Source organism: Mus musculus, chromosome 7 (genome assembly GCF_000001635.26).
Source record: "Mus musculus strain C57BL/6J chromosome 7, GRCm38.p6 C57BL/6J".
In the NCBI taxonomy this organism is placed as follows: Eukaryota; Metazoa; Chordata; class Mammalia; order Rodentia; family Muridae; genus Mus; species Mus musculus.
Genome location: NC_000073.6, coordinates 127,306,979 through 127,326,572, shown reverse-complemented (window position 1 = coordinate 127,326,572; position 19,594 = coordinate 127,306,979). Strand labels below are relative to the sequence as shown.

General features: G+C 49.2%; 1 protein-coding gene across 5 annotated transcripts in view; it reads right to left on the bottom strand.

Annotated features, from left to right (window-relative positions):
* Positions 1-19,594, bottom strand: part of Itgal (integrin alpha L) — a 38,999-nt gene that overhangs the window by 8,565 nt on the left and 10,840 nt on the right. For 2 of the 5 annotated variants that reach the window (NM_001253872.1, NM_001253874.1), the window contains exons 12-24: positions 16,237-16,388; positions 15,810-15,947; positions 15,158-15,355; positions 14,900-15,030; positions 12,354-12,514; positions 12,110-12,261; positions 9,207-9,296; positions 4,625-4,678; positions 4,451-4,521; positions 3,951-4,092; positions 1,918-2,028; positions 1,472-1,551; positions 1,290-1,376 (exon numbers count right to left, since the gene is read on the bottom strand). In NM_001253872.1, the coding sequence (NP_001240801.1) occupies positions 1,290-1,376; positions 1,472-1,551; positions 1,918-2,028; positions 3,951-4,092; positions 4,451-4,521; positions 4,625-4,678; positions 9,207-9,296; positions 12,110-12,261; positions 12,354-12,514; positions 14,900-15,030; positions 15,158-15,355; positions 15,810-15,947; positions 16,237-16,388 (1,567 nt within the window). The other 3 variants (NM_001253873.1, NM_008400.3, XM_006507393.4) reach the window with 2 other exon arrangements.

Sequence of the window (19,594 nt, the reverse complement as noted above, 5' to 3'; positions counted from 1 at the left end):
GGAGGAGGAGGAGGAGACAAGAGACAGAAAGGGGTCATCCAGGAGGCAGGGCTTCGGAAAGGCGATCAAGCACACGGGAGGCAAGGATGCATAAACATAGTAATGTTTAGAGAGTTTGGGAGCATGAGCTCGTAAACTGAATGATGAGTCGCTATGGACATTTTCTGGATGAAAAGATCCCAAAGAAAGGACGCCTAGGATGAAAGGAAGGGAAGAGAAAACAAGGGACCACCACCTACGAGGGAACAGTAGCCATATTCCCCGTGAGCAGCATCGGATGCTAAAATAGGACTCAAAGTGTGTGACTTCAGAGTTTCTGAGAAAAAAAAATTACACACAACACACTATCCTCTGACTGCCACTATTTCCAGGTGCCTGCAGCTCACCTGATCACACCAGCTCTCTTCCCACCGTTCTTTTGCACATGCTGCCAGTGTTGGAGGCTGCCCACTTGCTTCCCCACTCTCAAGTCCCGCCTCCTGGCCTCTGCCTATTATGTTCTGCTCGCTGTCTCCTTCCTGGCCTCATCCCAGTGCCTCTAGATTGAAGTCCGAGGTCAACTTTCTCCATGAGCCTTCCATCTCTCCACACCTGTCCTGATGTTTCATATCAACACCATCCTGCTTGACACTTAATGTCCAGAAGCACTGGAGACTTGAGCTCAGACATGGGCTCTGTCCTCACCACATAGAGCCAACTTCGAAGAGCCACTGTGCTCTGTGGAGTAACCAGAACACCCAGCTAGATACCCTGTGAGTCCTGCTGTACCCGCTGCCTGCTGACAGCGCTGACTCCCATCTGTATGAGTCTGCTCTGACTGGAGGGGCTGGAGGGCAAAGTTCTTTCTGGACAAGTTCCTTCGCTCTCTTCCAGCACGCAGATCCCAGGGAACTCAGCACAACTGGACACGGCCAAGTGCTTTGGAATGAGACAAACTTGAGTTACTCCTCCCTAACTGCATGGCCCTGGGTAAAAGGCAACTTTCTCTGAACCTGACTTCATCGATAGCATCGTGCAAAGTGGTGAAGCTCATCACAGGAATAAAGGAAGCTTCAGAAAGAATCTACGACCAAGCAGACAACAGCACACTTCCCCACTGGTGACCGCTCACCTGACTGATCCAGACAGCCCTTAAAGGGTCTCCTTGTAATGCTGGGATGACCTCTAATCAAACCAGAGATGTCCAAGAAGGAAGAGGGATGGAGACAGTGGGGGAGCATGGCTGGCAAGGACACCCAGATGGAAGGCACAGGTAGAAGGGGTGCGTGATTGCGCTCAGTGGCACTTACTCCTTAGTAAGGATGTTGACAGGGTACAGGACAGGAATGTGGGTGGCGGCTGAGTTGTCCTCCTGGAGGCTTGAGTTCTCATTCTCACTGCATGGGGTGAGGTGGAGAGACACTTAGCAGAGCCTGGCCGGGCTTCCTGGCAGTGTAACCCCTAGTACAGGCATGTGGACGGATCTGCTCACCAGTGCACAGTGCCATTCAGCTCAACGAAGTCTTCCCAGGAGCTGTTGAGTAGCGTGTTAAACATCACCTGGAGGCTCACCTGGCAGAGAAAGAAGAAGAGGTGAGAGAAGATGGAGGTGGTTCAGGAGTAGCCTCATGGTCCAAGCTGGGTCACCAGCCCCACAGTGACCTTGGACTGCATGCTTGCTATGTCTCTGGCACTGGGTAGGTGTCTCATCCCCACTGGACAGAAGAATCTGAAGCTCTGGGCAGCTGAGTTAGGTGTGCAAGGTCATAAAACGCATAACCCAGTCTCGGGGTTGTCTAATCCCCAATCCAGACTCAGGTATGCAAAGCAGCTCTGTATACTGTCCCCCTCGGTCAACCTCCAGCTCCCTTCCCAGAACCAGGGTCTCCTCCCTGTTTGCCCACTCAGGCTCTTGTGAGGGAGCAGCCCCACACTCACCTCCTGGCCTGCTTTGAAGATGGGAGAGCTTACATTGCATTTCAGTGTCTTAGTCAGGAGACTTGACCCCTCGGTGAGCTCCTCGCAGCTCACAGGCATTCGGCTGTGTGGCTGAGAGTGAAGAAGCTTGTTGGAGGACAAGGGCTAGGGTCCCCAGAGGCCACTAACTCTCAAGACTTGTGCCTCCCAGAACTCTGTTCTGCCATGACACATGCTCAGAGAGGCAAGGCCAGAGAGGACAAAGAGGAAGGCATGGCTGAACCTAAAGGATCGTGACTCTAGTCCCTGTTACTCAGGAACCTGAAGCAGTGGATTGTCTGAACCCAGAAGTTTGAGTCTAATCTGGGCAACATTGAGATACAATCTTAAAAAAAAAAAAAATCCAAACAAAACAGATCATGTAAATTAAAAAAAAAATGCAGGGCACATACTGTGAGTCCATTGCTACATGCAGTCTAATATATAGTGTTGCAGAACAGTGTGTGAGAAGTTAGCAAGAGACGAAGAACAGGGAAGGGCACTTATTTCTTAAGAGGACATAAAAGTTCTGGAGAGAGATAGTCATATGACTACACACTCGATCCAATGCCAGTGAGCTGTGTGCCTAGGAACTGTTAGGACGATAAACTTACATCATTCGCCACAAAAAATAAATAAATAAATAAAATAAAGTAAAATAAAATAAAATAAAATAAAAAAGCTAAAAGTCTCAACCTGAGTCTAATCCCTGGGAACCACGTGATGGAAGGAAACAATTCCTCCGGGTTGTCCTCTGACCTTCACACACGTGTGTCCTGACACACGTGTGCACCTTCATATATACACACACACGCATATGCACTCAGAATAAGTAAGCAAAATATAAAGACTTAAAAAATTAAAAACGGTTGGGTGGCAGTGGCACACGCCTTTAATCCCAGCACTCAGGAGGCAGAGGCAGGTGGATCTCTGAGTTGGAGGCCAGCCTGGTCTACAGAGTGAGTTCCAGGATAGCTAGGGCTACACTAAGAAATCCTGTCTCAAAAAACCCAAGCAAACAAACAAAAGGTTGCTTGTTCAAGGCCCTAGATTCACTTGTCAGTGTGGCAAAATACATACATACATGCAGACAGACAGACAGACAGACATGTAGTAATTGCTGAGCTCTCCATATAAACTCTTTGAACTTCTCTGTAATGTGTACGTTTCCATGGAGCTCCTTATGATTTTTAAAACATTATTTGAAAGTAAAAGTTCTGTCCTATTGGAGATAGGGTCTCAGGATTCCAGGCCAGTCTTTAACTTACTATGTAGCCAAGGAGAGCTTGACCTTCTAACCTGCCAGCCTGGACTCCCCCCATCCTTCCACCCTCCATCCCACACCCCCATAGCCACCTCCTCAGTGCCGGGGTTACAGGCAGATACCACCCTTCCCTGCTGGATTCAATGCTGAGAGAAACACAGGGCTTCATTTGTGCTAGGCAAGCACTCTGAAAGCGGCAGCCCCTAAAAGGTCTACTCAAAACAATGCACAGCGCTGCTTGAGAGCGTGCCAGCCATCGGAGGAAAGAAACTGCACGGTTCCAAGCGTGCCAAAGACACCACCCTCGAGCCTCGTGCCTGCACTCTTCTCTATGTCTTTCCTTCTTACTTATTCATTACTTTAGCTAAGCATAATGGTTCACATCTCTAACCCCAGCACTCGGGAGGCAGAGGCAAGTGGGTCTCTTATGAGTTCTAGGCCAGCCAGGGTTACATAATGAGACCCTGTTTCCAAACTCAGGTCTTCATGTGTGTAGCATAAACTGTTTACCTACTGACCGTGCCATCCATTTCCTCAGCCCTATTCCAATGTCCCACACTCCCCCCCCCACCTCTTCGCTCCAAATCAGAGTTTGATAAGCACCTCCAGGCTAGGATGCAGATGTGACCCTCAGAGCCCTACACATTGATGCCATCCCACCCACTCCGGCAATCCAGGCTACCCAAAGTGCCCTGTGGGGATGCCAGCCAGTGCAGGAAACTACCCAGGCAGGTGGTACCCTGGGGCTCACCTGAAGCATCTCCACTTTCCGGAAGGAGAGTCCCCGAGGGAAGTCCAGGTCTAATCGCACCCAGTAGGCATCTTCCCCTGAGTTGCTCAGTGTCCACTCCACAGCAAGGCTGGCAGAGGACATCAGACGCAGGGGTCCAGATCTGGGGGTTGGGAGGTGATCAGAATCATGGGGCCATGACAGCAGGAAACAGCATCGAGGTGAAGACTTCAGAGATGAGGGAGCAGGCCAACCACAAACAACAGTTACAGTGATCAGCTCAGAGTCCTAACACGACCCCAGTGACCCCAGCGCAGGCTCTGCTAATGACTGCCTTTGTCAGAGAAGGAAGTGCCCCTCCTAGTGGACACAGCCCACTGGTGAAGGGCCGTTTGACACTGTCTCAATATACTTGGTAGTTACGGAGGGAAGATGGAATTAAACTGGGGCCAGGTGGGCAGGAAAGATGGAATTAAACTGGAGCCAGGTGGGCAGGTGTCAAGGGACAAAGGCTTACAGACCTGGCAGGGGATGACAGGGTCAGGTTTGCCTCACACTTCTTATCTTCACCACAGTTCTTCTCAAAAGGGATCTGAAAGGTCAAGAAGGAGCCAGGAAGGAGGCTTAGGCCCCGGACCCAGAATAGCCAGACAGGGTCCCCAGGCCCACCGGTCTGCCTCTCTCTCTCCTCTTACCTCCTTAGTCACTGTGTGGATTGAAGGTCTCAGGATAGGCTGCATGGCCCTGCCCTGTTGAGCATGGAGGAGTGAAGACGGGGTGCTCAGGTGAGTGAGGAGGTCTTGTGATGGCACAAGAGAGACTCTGGGCTCAGCTGGAATGGCTGTGGTCTTTCTACACCCTTACCCATACAGGTCCAGGTACATGGTCCTTCTCTAGTGACAGCTACACAATGGGTATCTGGACTGAGACAAAGCAACCTACAGTTCCACCCTTGGCAGGAGCTCTTGGCTGTTCAACATCTGGCCTCCCCTGCCTGCCCTTTTTCTGTGGTTTGCCTCTGCCCACCTCCCCATCCTCCTAGGCCTGCTCTCCAGCTCCTAGGAATTCAATGCCATTTCCCCCAGCACTTCCTGAACTTCTCCGACAGACCAGCCCCACCCTACCCTCATTTCTGGGCACTTGGTAACACATCAGCATGTAAAATAGGCACAGAGGGAGAGGCGACAACTCAATGTCCACAGTGGGTGAGGGGTAATGATGTGACAGTACAGGAATGCCTCAGAGCACGGAGAAAAGACTCCTAACCCAGATATGAAGTGTCCTGAAGCAACAGCAGCCCCACTCACTGCTGTATTTGGATCTAGAACGCCCACCTCTGCATGTGTTAAGGGCCTGGTCCCAGCCTTGTGTTGTAATTGGATGGTGGCAGAGCCTCTAAGAGCTAACTCGTAGTTGGAGAATGTTATGTCATTGGAGGTGTGCCCTTGAAGTTGGCACTGGCACCCCAACTCTTCCTTCCTTTCCCTTTACTTCCCAGCCACAGTGATGGGGGTCAGTAGCTTTACAATGCACTCCCCACCATAATATGCACCTGTCACAGGTCTAAAGCAACAAAACTGATGATCACAGACTATAGCCATGAGATCATGAGTCCAAACGAACCTTTCTTCTTTATAACTTGATCATCTGAGTATTTGTTACCATCACAGAATGCTGACTAGGGCACTAAAACAGTAAGAGGAAGCCAGGTGAAGAAAATGGAGAAAAAAGTTCAGAGGATACATAGGCCCTGAGGCATGACAGACTGTGCCTCCTGCCACACATCCCCCCACCTCCCCCAGGGAACAGGTCTAGCCCCAGCACAGTCCATCAGAAGGATCATGAAGTCAGAACACAGTTCAGGTTCCACTAAGCCTATGGGTAATGCTGGGGCACTGAGATTATATTCTAAAGGCAGTGGAACCTTGGAAGGTCTTCACAGGTTATCACAGTGGGATCTTCTGGAAGAATCCAGCCTCCAGACTCTTCTTTACGTGGAGAAAGGCTTGGTGCTCTCTCTGCTGATGGCTCTCCATCCACCTCAGCACTCACACAGATGCTCACTACCCAGGCAACCATGAACAACCCAGGGCCTTGACCTCCTCAGCTGTTTTTCTGAAAGAAGCGAGGTCTGTCTCCCATCCCCCTTGACCATATCAGTACCACCTACACACACAACTAATTCATTCATTTCATAAAACCCAGAACTAATGACATTTCCCAGGAAGGCGTTCTTGATATTGACTGTGATCTCAGGTGCCAGGTCCTGATGTCCTGGGTTTCCATTAGAGGAGGAGGCAGAGACTGCTGGCAGCCCCTACGCGGGGGTCCTCACCTCTTGCCTCTAAAACAGTCTTCACTTCAAAACAAAACAAAACAAAACAAAACAAAAAACATCTTCAGTCTTTAGACTCCTTTTCTTAGCCTTTCTTGCAGCTGAGTGTGATCGTGGTGACTGATCATGGTGACTACATTTTAATCCCTGGGACATCAATAAAAGTGCTATGTAGCTATTTAAGGAAATATTCTTCAAGGGAAGCTGTGTGTGTTGCTCCGTTCTCCTTGGCCAGGTGCACAGATGTGATAGCTACACCCCAGGCATCTTTGAGCACAAGATGTGGCCACCACAGAACCCACACAACTCTAAAAGCAAAAGGCATGTGCTCTTTGGTTTGTTGACTCCTGATTTAGAATCTCAGAAGCCATGCCAGTCTCCTCCGGCCTCGTACAGGAGAAAGACTTCCCACACAATGGAAGGAGAGAACAGACTCTTACAAGTTATACACACACACATACACACACACACAATCAACCAATCAATATTTGTAATATAAGATTTTTTTTTATGTATGTCACTCTTAGCTGGGTGTGATGGCTCATACCTGTAATCCCAGCAATTCGGAAGTAGGCAGGATTATTAAGCATTCCAGACAACCTTTTCCCCAAACAAACAACAACAAACACTCAAATAGCCAGTGTTAATGTAAACCTCTCCGGTTTGAAGTTGAGTAGGCCTAGCAGGTATCTAGGCCCCGCCTAGAACAGCTCTAGTTGCCTCTTGGGTAATTCAGAACCCAGATCCCACACATTCTAAGGCTGAACTCTCGAGTCTCCTCTCCTGACACAGTTGTGCTCCCTCTAGTGCTCCCCGCAGTGGAGAGCCATCACCCACCCAGATGCACATGACAAATGGCCATTGTCTTTTGCCTCTCTGCACATCTCAAGTTCCCAGCTATCCTGCCTCTAGAGACTCCCCTTAATGCATCCCCTATCCCCACTCCCACAGAGTGCCTGGATTCAAGCCTGACTCTTACCCAGTCCTTCCTCCCTCCAGGTTCCTGTGGCTGCAATACATCCCACATCAGTGCAGGAACCAGCGCTTAACTGTCTATGTGAAGGCAGCAATGTCTCCTCCCCTCTCCTAAATATCTGGTCCTACCCCAGAGGACTTTGGTTGCCCCATACATACAGGGCATGCATATGACCAAGGCCTGGTCTCTGGCATTTGGCTAGCGGTGTGGATATGACCAGGTCACAACAAAGGGAAGGTGTCTCTCCCTGGTTGTCAGAGGTCTGACAGAGGTACTGATTTAAGGACAATAAGCGACATGAACTATGGAGTAGGCTTCCTGAGCTAGGCGCAGGCCCCGTGCCTGGAATCGGGATTCAGGAGGTGGAAGCAGCTAAGCCAGAAGTTCCAAGGCAGCCTGGGCTTCATAGAAAGTTCCAGAGCAGTCTGGGGTATATAAAGGAGGGAGCAGGGACAGAATGAAAGAGAAGGAGAGAAAAAGACTCTTGATGCCTTTGTCCAGGTATCTGGATACAGAACATATAAAGCCAGGCCTGTGCCATAGGCTGGGTCTGTCAATTGCCTTTCTTGCTTACATCGGGCAGGTCTTACTGGGTTTCTGCCACTGGCACAAGAAACACTCAGGAGGAGCTAAGAGATGAATGCCCACTCTTCCAGAGGACCTGGACTCAATTTCCAGCACCCACATACAGGGTAACCCAAACTCCAGGTCCAGGGGATCCGATGCTGCTTCTGACCTCCATGGGCACATGCGTAGTGCAAATACAAACACGCAGGCAAAACACACATTCAAAATTAAAATAATGAACATGAAAAAAATTTAAGCTCGTGAAAATTCTTTGATGTTTCCGCAACATCTAATAGCTAGATACTAAGCCCTTCTGACCTCATCACCCCAGAGTCTCCAATGTTTTTCTGCCTACACCACATGATGGTCTTTCTCAACCCTTACCTGTCCTCTTGTGGACCTCTGGGTCACCTCTATGGGCAGACTTGTTTTACCCTCTCAGATCTCTGGCATAGATTACTGGTCCCCAATTTAACAGCAGCACCATTGAAGAGGATTGCAACTGTGGCTTCTCGGGCAGCCAGCTGTGAGCCCCTCCAGAACAGGGTCGCATGTACGAGCCACAACACAGCAAGTGCCCAGAGGTGGCACAGCACAGAATGCGCCCCAGTCAACTTCGCTCAAGTCATCGGCAGCAGCCAGACGAGTGTGCTCGCTTCCTGTAAGCACGCTGCCCTTATCCCCAAACCCCAGGATTGCAGGGCAGGGGTGCAGGCGGGGTGCACCCATCATACGATGCCAAAGGCACAGAATGGGCTTGATGGCCACCTACAGGAGTCATCCTCCAGCTCTGGAAGAGGATCATCATGGATGGGGATGGAACCCATGGAAGCTTTGCCAGGAAAGTCCACAGGCAGGTTTCCAGGCCACGTTCCTCCCTCCTGACCCTGTTTCCTCTCATCAGTCCAACCACCTTCTATTGTCAAGAATTTTAAAAGAGAGCACCATTCTCTGGCGCTGCCAGGGAGTGTCTGATCCTGGGAATTAGGATAGATATCTCCCATTCGTTTTATAGCATCCCAGTGTGGTACTGAGTACACAAGAGAGAGGAGGCTCTGTGTTAGCAACAACAAGGAACAGACCCTGGCTCAAAGCTAGGCCTTCTGAGGCTCTCTCCCTGCAATGTAGGTGTGTGCAGTGCTGGTATGTAACAGCGTTAGAGCTGATGCCCAGCTGGGACCTGGAACAGGCTCACTAAAGCGGCCCTCCAGACTCCACCCATTATCTCTTCTTCCTCGGAGCCCTCAGAGTCACCTCAGGCTCACCTTCTTTCCAAAGCTGCTTTTAATACAAACTCCTATGGATTCCCTTCCTGCTTAAGTAAGACATATTAGCTTTACTATTGCTAAGCAGATTTTCCAGTCTTCCCCTTAAACATCCATTCCTCCATTAGTCTTACCACCTTTTGGTCCCTTGGTGTTCCTTCTTCCTCCAAAAGAGAGAAATTCAGGGAGACATTGATAGGGGAGATGAGGTCTTGAATGCAGATCTAAGGGCAAGAACACACTGTCATGATGAATCTGAGAGCAAGCCTTGTCTGAGAGAGTGCAATAAGATTCTAGTTAAGACCTTACTGATTTCTACTGCATACACTTAAATACACTAAGCAATTTTACTGTGTCCAGTGTTTATAATGTGCTTCCCAGCACATGCCAGATGTCACTGATCAATCCCACAGTTTTCCATAGGCTTGTAGTGGAAGCACTTGAACCATTTGTTTGAATGAGAATGACAACTATAAGCCCATATGTTTGGATACTTAGTCTCCAGTTGGTAAAACTATTTGGGAAGGATTAAGAGGTGTGGCTTTGTTGGGAGAGGTGTGTCACTGGGGTGGGCTTTGAGGTTTCAAAAGCCCATGTAATTCCAACTTGGCTCTTTCTGCCTCTTGCTTGCAAAGCATATGTAGGCTGTCTGTTCCTTCAGTGCCATGCCTGCCTGCCTACTGCCACACTCCATGCCATGATGACCATGAACTCAGTAAAACTGTAAGCAAGCCCCCAACAAACTCTTCTAAGTAGTCTTGGCCATGGTATCTCTTCATAGCAATAGGAAAGTAACTAAGACACCATTATTAAATCGATTCAGTCATGGTGGTTCATGCTTATAACACAAGGACTTAGGAAACTGAGGTAGGAGGGCCACCAAGAGCTTCAGGCCAGCCTGGGCTACAGAGGAAGATGTTTTTCAAACAACTTTTTAAAATTTGTCCTACGGAGCTAGAAAGATGGTTTATTTGTTAAGAGCACTGGCTATTCTTCCAGAGGACCCAGGTTTGATTCCCAGCACCCATGTGATGAATCACAGCTATCAGTAACTCCAGAACGAGGGGATCCAGTGCCTCCTGGCTTCTGTGGGCAGCAGGCATGCAGGTGGTGCAAAGATGTACATGTGAGCAAAACACATAACATATGTACATGCATAATATACATTATGTATATTTCTGTTCTAGGTGCCCATTATCAAACTTCATGCAAGAATATTCCAGAAAAATTAGGGCTATTAGTTCTTGACAACAGAGTTGTCATTAACAGCCCAGATAGACTTTCAATTTGATCTTTGCCTAAGGAGCCTGTTGATCGTTAATGGGTGGTCAAGATCACTCCCTATTTCCAATGAAGAAAAGAGCCCTAAAACCTGAGCTAATTGTCTTCAGACAATTAGTGGAACAGAGCTAGGAACCCACGTACCCAGGCCCAAGGCTCAAGGTCCCCCCAAGCCATGTTGCTGCCTTCTCTGGCAAATTCATGTTTTAACTTTGCAGAATCAGACGGGTGGAGTGTGAGGAGCAGAGGGACACAGAACATAGCTAGGGACAAACTGGGACTGTGAGTGTGGGTACCGACTTTGGGGGGGGGGGTGACGCTTCCAGCTATGTATGTCTCATGTCCCAAGGAAGAAACCTTGTGGAAGGAATGAGTAATGTGCAAACTCCATTGGGACATTTTGGAAACTGTCCAAAATAATACTTTTAAAAAAAAATGGGCCAGGGGCTGGAGAGATGGGTCAGGGGTTAAAAGCACTGGCTGCTCTGCTCTTCCAGAGGTCCTGGGGTCAACTCCTAGCATGCACATAAATGGCTGACATCTATCTATAATGGAATCTGATGCCCTCTTCTGGTGTACAGACGTACATGTGGATAGAGCACTCAAAATACATCAAAATAAATCAACCTTTGGGAGAAAAAATAGAATCTGGGTGGTGGTACATGACTTTAATCCCAGCAGAGGTGCGCCGATCTCTGAATTTGAAGCTAGCCTGGTAGCCTGGTCTTTTTTTTTTTTTTTTTTTTTTTTGACAGGGTTTCTCTGTGTAGCCCTGGCTGCCCTGGAACTCACTCTGTAGACCAGGCTGGCCTCGAACTCAGAGATCCACCTGCCTCTGCCTCCCAAGTGCTGGGATTAAAGGCATGCACCACCACTGCCTGGCTGCAGCTAGCCTGGTCTTGAGCTAGTTCCAGGACAGTTAGGGATACACAGAGAAACTCTGTCTTAAAAGCCTTTAATCCTAGTACTTAAGCAGGTCTCTATGAGTTTTAGACCAGGCTGGCCTGAATACGTGGGTTCCAGGCTACATAGTGAGATCCTGTCTCAAACAAACAAAAATCACACTTCCTGGTAGAAGTGCTAATGATAATGATAAATTTCCATATTTCCATATGTATCAGGTAAGTAAAGTCATACCATTATAACTGGGGAAGCTGAGTACAGCGTCAATACAGGAGGGAGAGGAAAGTGCTGAGTAGTCACAATTCTCATCACATCAGAATGCCCAGGATGGGCATGGTGCCACATGCTATTAAGCCCAACACTCAGAAGACAGAGGTATGTTGAGGATCTCTGCGAGTCTGACTCTAGCCATGCTTACATAGTGAGTTCTAGAACAGCCAGGACTATATAGACAGACCCTGTCTCAAACAACAACAACAAACAAAGGAAGCCACTGTATGCACAGTAGTACATACTTATAACCCTAGCACTCAGAGGGTTGAGGCAGGAGGAGGACATGGGTGCAAGGGCAGCTTAGGGTAGCAAGCACCAAATCAGTCAGGGTCACATAAGCCAGGCAGGCTTACACAGCAAAACCCTGTCTCAAACCAAACAAAAATGCATGCAGATATAATGAAGACTAGGGAGGACATCCCTAAAGAGTGTTACATCAACTACCGAAGAGCAGAGGAAATGGCAGAACAAAGAAATCAATGTCACTTGTCACAGCTGTTTGGTGACAGAGCTAAGCCTACACCCTCGATGCTTCTCACTGCAGTCAGCCCTTCCCAGGACCCCAGCAAGGCTCCCGTACCGGGAAGTGGAAGTGGAAGTCCAAGCAGGATTTATCTGGGGTGATGGAGGTGTTTCCACTGAGCTCGTGGCTTCCATCTGGGAACAACCCTCGGCTCCTCATCCGATGGCCATCCAGCTGCAGGGTGTAGCTGAGGTTGGCAAGCAGGCGACCTGGGCAGGGAGGAAGGCAAGAGATGAGTGGTGGGAGACCCTCCCCATGCTGGATTTGTGAGCAGCACTTCTGGGAGCACGGCTGAACTGACCTTGAAACTGTGGCGTGAGGGGCTTGATCCGGAAGCATGCCTTGAGCTTGACTCCGTGTTTCTGCTCCTCCCTGGCTGAGTAGGAGCACTCCACCTCGTGCACTGGGATTTCCTCTGGGGAGAACGACAGCTCAGTGACCACATCCACCACCGGCCTGGAGCTGCAGAGCAGAAAACCACTAAGTCTCTCCCTTGAGCATACCCCACTGGGCTTGTGACACACATCGGATCCTCCTTCCATGTCACAGTAGGAAGTCTCTCAGGAGCAGCAGTGACAATTAGGGCTTCCCTGACTCTCAAGTATTAGGATTAAAGGAGCGAGCCACCACATGTAGCCCAATAGATTAACTTTTTCAAAAAAAAAAAAGATGCCTGTGATGTGGCTCAGCAGGTAAAGGCACTTCCTACCAAGTCTGAGAATCTGTAGCTAGGTCTTTGCCACTGTGGGTTCCTCTTTCTTCCACCCTTCTCCACCCTATTTCCACACTTTCAACTCCCTAACACTAGATAGAAGAGAAAGAAGGACAGCGGGGAGAGCGAGAGAGAAAGAAAGAGATCCCTGAATTTAATTCCATTCCCTTCCTTTCTTCTTCAACCACTACTACTAGCAAACAACATCCAACCAACCAACAAACAACAACCCACTGAACGACCAATAACCACCCAACCCGCCTCTAGGGGTCCAGCATTTATATACCCTCTGAAAAGATCCCAGAATTCCAACCATCACATAGTAGCAGAAACTAGCTGTAGCCGGCAAACACTATGCCCCTGCTAGAGCATGAGGCAAATCATAGTCAGCTGCTGTGGACAATCTGAAGCAGCCCCACACCTGGGATTAAATGAAAACATATTTTATAATATGTCTGTATTTATAAAGAAATCAAAATTCGAAAATTATAAGTACAAAAACCTATATGGTGGAAAGAGAAAGCTGACACCCATCAGTTGTCCTCTGACACCCTCTATGTGTGCACCCACATGCACACACTAAGCAGGTAGAGACAGACAGACAGACAGACAGACAGACAGACAGACAGAGAGATGATAGGTAAATAGATAGATAGATAGATAGATAGATAGATAGATAGATATGTTCTTGATGAGAGAGTGAACAAGAGAAGCCAGGGTGGGCACACACTTACAATCCCAGTACTGGTAAGCCTAAGACAGAAGACCACAGCCTGGGATAATGAGGCCCTAAGAGGGAGCAAGAGACCTAGTTATGCCACACGATACAGGGGAGGAGGGAGTTCTACACTGTGTATTATGGTATTGGGAAATGAGCTTAGAGACACGTGCATATCGCCATGTGATATTTTTTTTTCTTAAAACAAAGTTTTACTCTGTCACCCCTGGCTGACCTGAAAATCTCTATGTAGAGCATATCATGCCATATAATAATCAAAATATACTTCAAGCCTTTAATTACCCATGATGCATTGCCTGTCTCAATCCTACCACACTGCCCTGGGGCAACCACATACCGGCCACACTTGCCCTCTTTCCTGTCAGCTTCCACCTTTCTTAATGGCCTTGGTACATGCTGGGCTTTCTGTAAAGCTCTTAACCTAGGCTTCTGCCAGCCTGACACATCCCCATCTCTCAGTTCTCAGCTCCAACCCAGCCCTTCAGAGAGGCTCCGCCTGCAATGAGCTGCCTCTGATGCTATCCCACAGGAGTCTGCTCACCTCCTTGTAGCACTCAGTGGTCTAACGGCCGATCTAAGTTTTCATCATCCATACCCTCACACACACTCAGGGCCCACCCAGTGTTTGACCCTGAATTCAAGACACAGCATGTGCTGGGCACGGAAGTACATCCCTACAATCCAGGAGAAGAGGTGGAGGGAGGAAGGCCTTGGCCTCAAGACCAGTCTGGGCTACCATACTGCACTCGAGGCTAGACTGTGCTAAATTGTGACCCTGTCTTAAAAAGACAAAACACAATCTCCCAAATAAAACCAGCCAACCAACCACCAGCCACATAGTAGGTGACAGGGCGGAGAGCGCTGTGCAGTGACAGAGACTTCTTACACTGCACAGGGTTCTGGGTTCCATCCCCAGAACTGCCACAAAAACCAAAAGGACCAGCAAAATGGCTCAGAGGATAAAGGAGCTTGCCTCCACGCCTGACAATTTGAATTCAATCCCTGAGACCCATGGGGTGGAAGGAGGGAACTGACTCCCAAGAGTTGTGATTCCCACACACAGTGTGGGATGTGCATGGAAGTAAACACACACACACATAAACATAATTTTTAAAGGCATACTATGTGATAATATTAATTCCCTATACGTCACTAACAAAGCAGGAAATGTCACTGCCACTTCAAAAAACGGAGAAACTTGGGTCCCAAGAACCCGAGCCAGCAGATTTGAACATCATACAATGAAAGAGACTTGGGTGCAAATCGAATCTGGGCCTCTGAGGAGCAGCTGCTGAGCCTGGGATAAGACATGGAGACCCAGAAGGAAGGCGAGCCCCAGGGGCTCCTTGAAGGAAGAGACTTGTGATGTCAGGGCGATTCAGGAAACCCATCTTACCTCAGCACAACCACCCGACCCTCAGCTCCTACAACCACATCTGCCAGCCTGTCCCCTCCAAGGTCCTTCACCCCATGGATGGAGCGGCCAAACCACCGGATTCCTGGGAACACCTGGGCTCCTTGTATACGCTGGGTGCAAGAGAGAAATGGATGGTAAGCCAGGAGAGGCCAGGTACAGGAAGTCAGGCTCAGACTTAAGCTTGGAGGCTTCAGGGTGTGTGGGATCCCAGTTTGATGGACAGGCAGAGTACCTTACCTGGCTTGGCTGGGGACTGAGCCCACCAGGCTTCCCATTGAAGATGTACACAGCCCCCTGCTCCTCCAAAGGGGCTCCCACAGCCACATCAGTCAGCCTATCCCCATTGATGTCCGTCAGGGCAGTTATGGCGGCTCCAAACCGACCAAGCGGGTAGCCAGGGTCACCCTGTAGCTCTGAGACCATTTCAAACAGCGACTGGGAAGGAGACACACATTAACCTCTCAGCCACAGCAAACTTCCCCAGAATGTGGCATTGTGGTAAATACACTAGAGAGCACAAAAGAAATGTGTGGCCAGGCCCCTCAAGGCATCAATTCTGTCAGGCTGACCTGGGCTAGGTACAGCACAGTTTGTTTTTGTCTGCTTGCCCTGGTGACACTGAAGCATGACAGGAGTCTCCTTAGCCTTGTGCTCCCATTTGTAACATAAGAATTGTAGATGCTTAGAAGATGGTCAAACAACAACATGAGGCTGTGTGTACGGGTGCTTGGCACCCAGTCTTGCACAATAGACCACAACTATAAGCTGCTGTTTGTTGTAAGTGTGGTTGGCATAGTGGAGGAGAAGAGCGCTTCAGAATAGCCCAGACCTGAGCAGGACTTCACACCTTCACCCTGCTCTGCCTCACTGCTGGGGTCCCAGTTCTCACCTGTCTTCTCTGGTAAGTGAACACTCGGCCTCCTCTCTGCTCCCCAAAGAACAGGGGTGCTCCAATCAGCAGCAGCTCTGCCTCGCCATCTTGGTCCAGGTCAACACTACATAGTTCCCCACCAAAGTAAGATCCGATCTGTGAGGACAGCAAGACATCTGAGGAAGAGTCAACGAGGCCAGGGAGAGGTGCAGGTCCTCTCCGACCCTACAGCTGTACCGTGTCCACCTCCCCCACCACCTCAAATGCAGAATCAAGTCCTGAGCTCATGTGAACTGAGACACATTGGGCCCCTGGAGCCTCCAGAGCTTATGACAGAGTCGGGAAATGGCATTTACCTCCCAGACTGCTCTGAGCAGCAAACATGACTCATTCTACACACGTACCGTGTTTGCAGGACACAGCAATCTACTCATGCCACTCTCACCTGAGTCCCTTCTATCTTCTGGGTTTGGTTCCAACGTCCTCCAGCCTCTGGGGCTTGGAAAAGCAGTACTTGTCCCACATGCTGGTACCGTGGGGCTCCTGCTGCCAGCAGGGGTCTGGAGCTCCGGGAGGTCATCCAGGCCACAGTGTAACCTGATAGAACAGGGGAGGCATCTGGAGTTAGAAGCGCAAAGGCTGCTGGGAGAAAGAGAGCCCAAGACACTGAGCTCACAACCGCGATGCACGGAAATAGCCAGACGACATTTTACCTGCGGGGCGGCCATATGCACTGCCGCCCCAGCACTGTTCAAGTGTGAACAACATGCTCACCCGGGAAGCAGCCAGCCATCTATCTGCTTTGGACACAGTAGATCTGCTGAGGTGTGATTGATTTTGCTTCATGTACATGAGCGTTTTACCTGCATATACATATGTGTCCCATATGCATCCTTAGCAACCATGGAGACCAGAAGAGGGTCTCAGATCCCTTGAAATTGGTGTTACAGATGGCTGTGGGCCACCATGTGGATGCTGGGAATCAAACCCCAGTCCTCTGCAAGAGTAGCCAGTGTTCTAAATCACCAAGCCATTTCTCCGACCTTTTAGTTAGACAACCAAAGAGGGGAAACAAGCCCTGGACGTGGGCAATATTGTCTCATGCTGAGCTCCTGGACGGAATAAAAACAGTAATCAACCTACAGATGAATGGAGACCTACCTCCAACTCCTGCCACCATGGCTCCACCACCGTGTGCTGTGCCCCTTCATAAACTCTGAGCTAAAATTAAACCCTTCCTTCCTTTTGCTAGCTTTTCAGATCTATTGCCTTAGCAACAAGATAAGTAATTTATACAATATGCTCAGAAGAAGAGGGCAAAGAGCTGGGCATGAAGGTGCACGCCTTTAATCCCAGCGCTCAGGAGGCAGCGACAGGCAGATCTCTGAGTTCGAGGCCAGCCTGGTCCACACAGGAAGTTCCAGGACAGCCAGGGTTGCACAGAGAAAGCCCTGCAGAGTTGATGTGCACACTGAAAACAAAGAGCTGATGCATGTTCGTACTCCAGGGCCAAAGCAGGGGATCCGCCAGTCCCACGCCAGCCACTCACATGAAAAGAAAGGGAAGGGAGGACACTTGAGAAACTTCCATTTTAAACAAGTTAGCTCAAAACCCTTTTTAAGGCTGGAGAACTGGCTCAGAAGTTAAGAACACTGGCTGATCCCCACCCCCTCCCCAGAGAGAACCCAGATTCTAGTCCCAGTACCTATAGTGGCTCACAATTCCAGGGTATATGTCTCCCTCTCCTGGTTTTCAAGGGTACTGCATGCATGTGGTACACAGGAATACATGCAGACAAAACTATACACATATAATAAAATATATATAAATCTCTCTCAGAATCAAAAATATTTCCACCAAGATGGCACCGAATACTAAAAAAGAAGCCCCCATTCTTCCCAGAGCTGAAACCAAATCCAAGGCTTTGAAAGTTACACAAGCAATGCTACATGACAGCCACAGCCACCCGAAGATGATTCTCATGTCACTTTCTGGTGCCCCAAGCTACTGTGGCTCTGGAGGCAGAAGAGCCCCCCAGGAGAAACAAGCCTGGCCTACACTGTCAGCCAGCTCCCCTGACCACTGCATAGGCAGAGGTACCTGTAGGTGACAAGACCAGAACAAACAGGCTATGGAGTCCTCTAAGCCACTGCTGTGGCCAAGGTCACTTGATAAGCTTGGCAGGAAGAAGACAGCACATGCCCCCAGCTGCTGCTCCAGGTGTTGCCACAATGAATAACGCAAAGTAAATATGGTTCCAAGCTCTTTAACCACAGCACTCAGGAGGCAGAAGCAGGTATATCTTTCAGTTTAAAGCCAGCCTGGTCTACATAGTGAGTTCAGGTTGGGAATTTTGGTCACTGCCCCCACAACATGCGCGCGCGCGCGCGCACACACACACACACAAGTAAATATGGTTCAAGATTCTGATTCTATTTGCAGAGCAACTGAAAACAAGCAAATCAGAGGCAAAGAGCTGGGAGAGACTGCACCTCACCCCTGTTCACTTCATGTACCCATGAGGCACACACCTGAGGAGAGTCCGAGACATGGCTCAAATCTCAGTGTTCTGACTTTGTAGCTGTATGGCCTGGAGAAAATCATCCCATGTCCCCTCTCAGCCTGTGCATAATCTAGACAACAAGAAAGAGAGAGACAGACAGACAGACAGACACAGACACAGACAGAGCAGGGACAGTACCAGCTGAGGCCCCATGACGGCCTGGGAAGAGCACCTCAGGTGGCCCAGAAGCCTAGAACAGCGCAGGGTGAGACCTCAACAGGGCATGAACAGACCAACGCTGGCAACTCTGACCAGACAGACAGACAGACGTGCTTCTTTTTCTCGGTGCCTAGCATGACTTTTGGTTGGTTGGTTTTGGTTTTCCGAGACAGGGTTTCTCTGTGTAGCCCTGGCTGTCCTGGAACTCACTCTGTAGACCAGGCTGTCCTAGAACTCAGAGATTGGCCCACCTCTGCCTCCCAAGTGCTGGGATTAAAGGTGTGTGCTCCTACCACTTGGCTGATTTTTTTTTTTTTTTTTTACTGTATGTGTGTGTGTGTGTGTGTGTGTGTGTTTGCGTACACTTGGGAGGCCAGAAGAGAGTTCCTGGAGCTGGGGTTACAGGTGGTTGTGCAGTTACCCAGTGTGGATGCTGGGACCTGAACTCAGGTCCTGGGCATGAGCAACAAACAGTTAAACTCTGACCTGTCATTCCAATCCCCCCACCCTCCCCTTCCTTTGAAGACAGAATCTCTCTATTTAGGCCATGATGTCCTCTGAATTCACAATCTTCCTGCCTCGACTTCCCAAATGCTGAGATTACAGGCCCGAGCCATCATCGCCATGCCTAGATGAAAAGAATCCTTGAAATTAAATAAAACTGGGCTGTTGAGAAGGCTCAGCAGGCAAAGGCTATTGCCACCAGAGTAGATGGTCTGAGTTTGATCCCTGACCATCAAAAATGAACACACATGGTAGGAAGAAGAGCAAACGCTCACAAGACGACCTCTGACCTCCACACATTCCCTGTGGCATGCTCATACAAGCTGGTCTAGAATACAAAACAGCTTGTCTAATTAAAAAAAAAAAGTTCACACCTGTAATCTAGCATTTGGGACGCTACGATAAAAGGATTGCCGTGCGTTCCTGGCCAACCTGGACTAGGAAAGACTCAGACTTTCCCCTCCTGAGAGAGAAAGAGAGAATGAGAGAGAATCCACTATTATTTTGAAAACAGGTTTGAGCTACTCTCTGGCCTCTCCAACCAGAAATACAAACAAACAAACAAATAACAATAACT